At 40.7% G+C, this 6,024-nt stretch overlaps 1 protein-coding gene across 1 annotated transcript; it reads right to left on the bottom strand.

Moving 5' to 3' along the window:
* Nucleotides 1–2,990: 2,990 nt before the first annotated feature.
* LOC111828563 (uncharacterized mitochondrial protein AtMg00810-like) lies at nucleotides 2,991–4,292 on the bottom strand. The gene has a single exon (XM_023776820.1). The coding sequence runs from the start codon at nucleotides 4,290–4,292 to the stop codon at nucleotides 2,991–2,993; it is 1,302 nt and encodes a 433-aa protein (XP_023632588.1).
* Nucleotides 4,293–6,024: the final 1,732 nt, after the last annotated feature.

Raw genomic sequence — 6,024 nt, 5'->3', positions numbered from 1 at the left:
CAGATTCTTCTGAACGTCATTCAGGATCTGCTATGTTGGACCTTCAGACACTCTGTTTCTTCAATCTCCCCCTTTTTATCTGAATGTATGCCTCAAGCTTCCTGCAAGCACTAAAAAACACACATACCCAAGCAACCAAGGCAAACACAAGCATATACAAGCCACACAGATTTAGCAAACATAATATCACATCATTTTTAAACAAGTTCAACAGTCAGATAGTAAACAGACTGAACCAAAAGGAAACAACAACAATATCCGATGAGATTCCGATAACACCCTATCACATGGGTACAATGAACCTACAGAGTACAGACTAAAAACCAGCTCCTAAGTCCTACTCCACACTCTACTGAGATCAAACACATAGGTTTAGCCACTTTGACTTTCATCCGCTTCTCCTTCATCGTCGGAAACCCCAGGTTCTGTCTCCCCCTGAAACTGTTGCGACCTTGGTTGCGGAACAACATCCACATATTCTCCCTCTGCTTGAGGGCATTTATTCATATAAAAACAGACTTATAGAAACAGAGAGACACATGAGAGACTGGAGAAAACTTACCTTCAAGCCGTTGAAGCATGGTCTGAGTAAACTCATGGAGATGCTGAAGATCGGCAGTTAGCGTGTTGTCTGCAGCAGAGTGAGGAGTCCTTGGTGGAAGCATCTCTTTGGGTTCAATCCGAAACTTAGCAGGAGCAGCTGAGGACACATCACCCTGAGCAGAAGGAACAATACGCTGAAACCGCAGCAGTTGATCAATCAGATTTGGGAGGACCAGTCGAAGGTTGGAGGACTCATTCATGACAACATATGAGCAAGCTCGAATTTCATCAAATGCTAACTTCCCAAAGTTAATGGGACGACCCTTCACAACCATGAACAGCAGGGACGAGCGTTCAGCTTTCAGAGCATTGAGATTCACTGTCGGCATCCAGTTTTGGCAGCAAATCTTGTGGAGCAGAGACATTGCATCACCCATTTCTCTCTTAGAGCGTCGCTTCCAGTCGCGAACTCTACCATCAGTGAGGAGAGACACCACTTGATTCAAGGTTTCAGAGATTTGAATTTGCGAGCCTTCTGAGGGATAGGGCGGAGAAGGTAGTTGATACAACTGATTGATGATCATAGGAGAGAACTCATAGAGTGATCCTCGCACAAAGACCTTGAAAACCTCAGGATCATCACTCTCAGCTTCCGGAAGATTGGCATAAAACTCCTTTACAACGTTTTCAGTGAACGAATCGACCTCAATGGCAGTGGGAAGAAGACTTACAGCAGACAGAATCTTGGACACTTCATCCCACTGAGGACAGTCATCCAACAGAATCCCCATTTCATTGAAGATCCGACCAGTTGACTCTTGTCGTTTGGAGAGAACCTGAAAACGGTGCTCTGCTTTAGGAGAGATGAAGAGAGAAGAGAATGGAACAGAGGACGGAGTTTTCAGTTCTGGATAATTTCTATCCCGACCAGCCACAAGACGCCGATTAGTTACATAGCGAGTTAAGAACGACGGCGGATCCACTTCTTCCACATCGGAGTCACTCAGATCTGGTTTGCGATGAGGTTGAGCAGCTGTAATCTCTTCAACGTCTTCAGTTTCCCGAAACGATGGCTGGGCAGCAGCGCGATGAGGAAGCCGGCGAGACGGAATTGTAGAAGCTTTTGCTTTGGCCTTAGAAGTCGAGCCTCTCGTACACTGTTTCTTCCTTGGAGGTTGAGAAGTGATTTTCGGATTCACTTTGTTAGAGACTTCTGGTTCGATCTTAGGAATTCGATGGAGAGGTGCTGTACCAGATACAGTAGCAGCGGAAGAGTTTTTAGCACCTTCATTACCAACCTTTTCTTCATGCAGAGGAGCGATAGGATCTTCGTTCTCCATTGAAGCTGTTTTGAAACTTCTGATTCGCTGAAGGAGCAGAAACACGAGATCGAACTGGAAGAGGAAAGAGATGAAGAGTGGAAATGCGAACAGTCTCGAGAACGGGTTAGGGTTTCACTCCTTTTACTTTCCCTCTTCTTTTGGGGCGAATCTCGAAGATGAGAAGCTGAAATCACTTAACACTTCAGGTTAAAACGAGTAATATGGCCCAAGGCCCAAACAGTACAAAGATATTACCCAAAGACACACTAGCCAACGAAACATTAAAAAAAGAAAGAGCCCAGTTAGGCAAAAGATCTAGACTTAACATAATGGATTAAGAAAACACAGCACATCAACTGAGATACTGACATAGACAACCACAGCTAATCCAAGAACTTTCGAGAAAATACAGACAAATTTGAAAATATATATATATATATATATATATATATATATATATATATATATGATCTAGGAAAGATGATTTTAACAATCAAGAGAGATAGGATACACACCTGAGACATGTTCCAGTGATCACACAGAGATTCCTTTTTACACAGGTGCATAGCTCAGAGAAGTGAATCAGAAGAATATTCAAAGAGACAAAAGACAGAGAGATTCAGTTACCTAGCACAGTGGGGTGACAAACTTACCCACAAATCTTGTTCAGGCTAGACTACATTTCTCATACTTCCTTAGACAGATATTATCCTCAAGGTGTGGAGAGCTGCTCTCACGGCGAGGGGGGTGATGAAGATAGAGGGATCCATTGACTTCCCTTTTTTTTTTTTTATATATATATATATATTTTTTTTTTTTTTTTTTTTTTGAGAAACACTCTTGGTACTTATATACATGAATGTATCACAGAGTAGAGATAGAACCATCACCCCTTTCCTGCCTACACTTTTCTGGAGATTTTCTTTTTCTTACAGTCATTACACACCCGTATTGGATTTTCTTTCATCTAGAAGCATGAGAAATAGCTGTTTTCCTGAAAAGAATTGCTAGACAAAAGTTTTATGCAAACAAAAATGAAAAGACAAAGTGAGTGCTCAGATGAGCAGTAAGCTATGCAACTCTGTACAAAGGAACCTGTTGCATGAGCTTTAGAAACAAGTAACATCAGTGGTCACACATTCCAATTGAATTTTTAAAGTTACTAAAACTAATAAAATTCAAAGGTTTTGTGAAGAGTTTTGCAATCTGATTTTCTGAAGAGACATAAGACATTTTAATAGTCTTGTTTGCAATAAGTTCTTGGACAACATGGTGCCTAATATCAATATGCTTATCAAGTTCATGATGAGTGATGTCTTTCAAGGCATTTATGCAATCAGGTTTGTCACTGAAAATAGATATGGAAGGGACAACAATACCATAGTCAAATAGCAATTGCTTTATCCACACCAGTTGTGTGTAGCAGTTTCCGAAAGCATCAATCTGAGCTTCTCCTGTACTTCTGGCAATGTATCTCTGTTTTTTGCTGTACCATGATATAAGATTGTTTCCCATCATGAGACATCCACCTGAGATACTTTTTCCATCGTCTCGATTTCCTGCCCAGTCTGAATCACAAAAGCTTGCAAGACTTTGATTAGTATCTTTAGAATAAAACAGACCAAGACTTGTTGTACCTTTCACATAGGTTAGGATGCGTCTTGCAGCATGAAAGTGAGACATCCTTGGATCTTCTAGGTATCTAGCACAGACTCCCACACTGAAACTTATATCAGGTCTTGTTGCAGTCAACTGGAGTAAACCAGACATCATTTCCTCATAGAGCTCAGCATCAGCCCTTTCTTCATGTTCACTTCTGGACATTCTCAGATCAGTTCCCATGGGAGTTTGAGATTCTCTATTCATTTGAACTTCAAGTTTCCTGAGAATGTTCTTTGCAGCTGATTCTTGAGAAATGTAGATTCCACCATTCGTCTGTTTAATCTGAAGACCGAGACAGTATGTCATCTCACCCACCATGACCATTTCAAACTTTCTTTTCATCATTTCCACAAAGTTGAAGGCCAGCTCATTTCTTGTGCTTCCAAACACGATATTGTGATCAAAGGTTTGAACTATAAGTAGGTTCATATCCCTTTTTAGCACAAACATAGTTTTGTTAGCATTACCTCTTTCAAATCCATGTTCAGTGAGAAACTCAGTAAGTTTTCTGTACCAGCCATACGGAGCTTGTTTCAATCCACATAAATCCTGTTTGAGTTTGTAGACATACTCTGGGAAAATTGGATTTTTGAACCCTTTTGGTTGAGTCACATAGATCTCATCACGGCTGTCACAGAAGGTTGAACTTCCAAAGAATCCCAGCTGGAATAGTCTGATGTTCAGAGAACACGCCACTCCTATCATTAGGCGAACACCTTCTAGACGTTCAGTCAGATCAAAACTTCTATCAATGTCAGCTCTCATCTCATGACAATGTTCTTGAGTGATGACATATGCCATATTCTGAATGACATTTCATTGGTCATGTACCATATTTCTGAATACCCAAAATGTCTCCATGACTTGAGCATGAGTGGGGGTGCACTAAGTCCCATTAGCCATTTCTTGTGAGTTGATAATTTCTTCAGAGCCAGCAGCAACCCATGACTCATGAAGAAAGCACTAGCCACATCTTCAGGTTCGACTTTAGATATGAAGCATTCATACACTTGTGTGTCTTTGAGATGTTTCCCATTACTCTCACCAGATACACCACGAGTATCATCACAGCCTTCATCAAACTGAACGTCTTTTAGTAATAATTCTTCAGTGATCATACCTGTTTTGGTTTCTGAGTCAGCCCTATCATTGTTGATGCAGTTGAGACCACTTTGATGACGATTTCCTTCTATTGAGTCCTTAGAAGGTTCCCATATGTAACAGTTGTTTCTTGAACGAACCCCTGTTAGCACCTCAACTCCTCTATTGTTGACCGCATAACAGCCTTTTTCATTAAATGTGACTTGGAAGCCATCATCACACAGTTGACTGATGCTTATAAGATTTGCTGTTAGCCCTTCAACACAGTAGACATCCTTCAGACATGGCTGATCAGTCTTGCTTATCTTACCCTTTCCTTTGACGATTCCTTGTTTTCCATCTCCAAAAATGACATTTCCACTTGGTATCTCTGTAAACTCAGATACCATACTTTGATCACCTGTCATATGTCTTGAGCATCCACTGTCGAAATACCAGGAATTTTCACCAAGAACTTCTATTGGGAGTTTGACCACTGGGAATTGCCTGTCATCAGTTGACTCTTCAGCAATGCCCATACAACACATCAGCTCAATATTCACAGTTTCTTCATTATGTTGAATGTTCGATGATGTTATAGTACTAGAGAATGAGTAAACTTCCTCTTCTGCAGAGAGCATAACTTCAATGTGCAGATTTGACCTTTCCATTTTAAGATCTCCATATAGATCTTTCTTAGCAACCCAGACGCAGTTGAACTTGGGTGGTTCTAAGAAGCATTTGTTGAGAGCCCATAACACAAAACTTCTTTCTTTGAACTTATAGCAGTATTTTCTTTGATGACTCTTTCCTCCGCAATGACCACAACCATAGACCCTTTTTATGTTTGGTCTCTTGAAACTCTTCTTTCGAGCCTTGTCCCGTTCTGTTTTCTCCATGACATCTTCTTGTTTAGATGTTTCTTTTGGAGTTATGACTGAACCATCTTTCTCTTTTAAAATTCCTCCACTGACGAATTTGATGGAGAGATCTTCAGATATACCCGAGTAAGGAGTATGACCATGATATCCCAAGCCTCTATGGATAGATTCAGTTCTTCCCATAGTGAGAATTGTATCCAGCTTACCCGAGCCATTATTAAGCATTCTAATTTGCTTATGTTTGGAGTTCAATTCCTGTTCAAGACCATCAGCTTTCTCCTTTTCTTTGTAGTATTCTTCTTGAATGAATTTGATCTTTTCTAACAATATCTCAGCAGACTGTTCAGGGGACAGGACACGTGCTTCTTCTTGTGAATCATCCTTCTCGTAGCAACTTTCCAATTTGGCTTGTAGGGACAGCTTCTGTTGAGTTAACTCCAGTTTATCCTTACTAAGTTGAACCCAGCTGTCATACAATATTCTGTATTCTTCCTTAGCATCAACTTCATCTCCACTCTCCGAGTCAGAGTCAGAGT

The sequence above is a fragment of the Capsella rubella genome, unplaced genomic scaffold (assembly GCF_000375325.1).
Source record: "Capsella rubella cultivar Monte Gargano unplaced genomic scaffold, Caprub1_0 scaffold_33, whole genome shotgun sequence".
NCBI classification, from domain to species: domain Eukaryota; kingdom Viridiplantae; phylum Streptophyta; class Magnoliopsida; order Brassicales; family Brassicaceae; genus Capsella; species Capsella rubella.
Note: the sequence above shows the minus strand (reverse complement) of the source record. Positions and strands in the feature narration are given on the sequence as shown.

Excerpts from the sequence above, each read along its gene's own strand:
- LOC111828563 (XM_023776820.1), bottom strand. The coding sequence starts at position 4,292 with ATGAGAGCTGACATTGATAGAAGTTTTGATCTGACTGAACGTCTAGAA.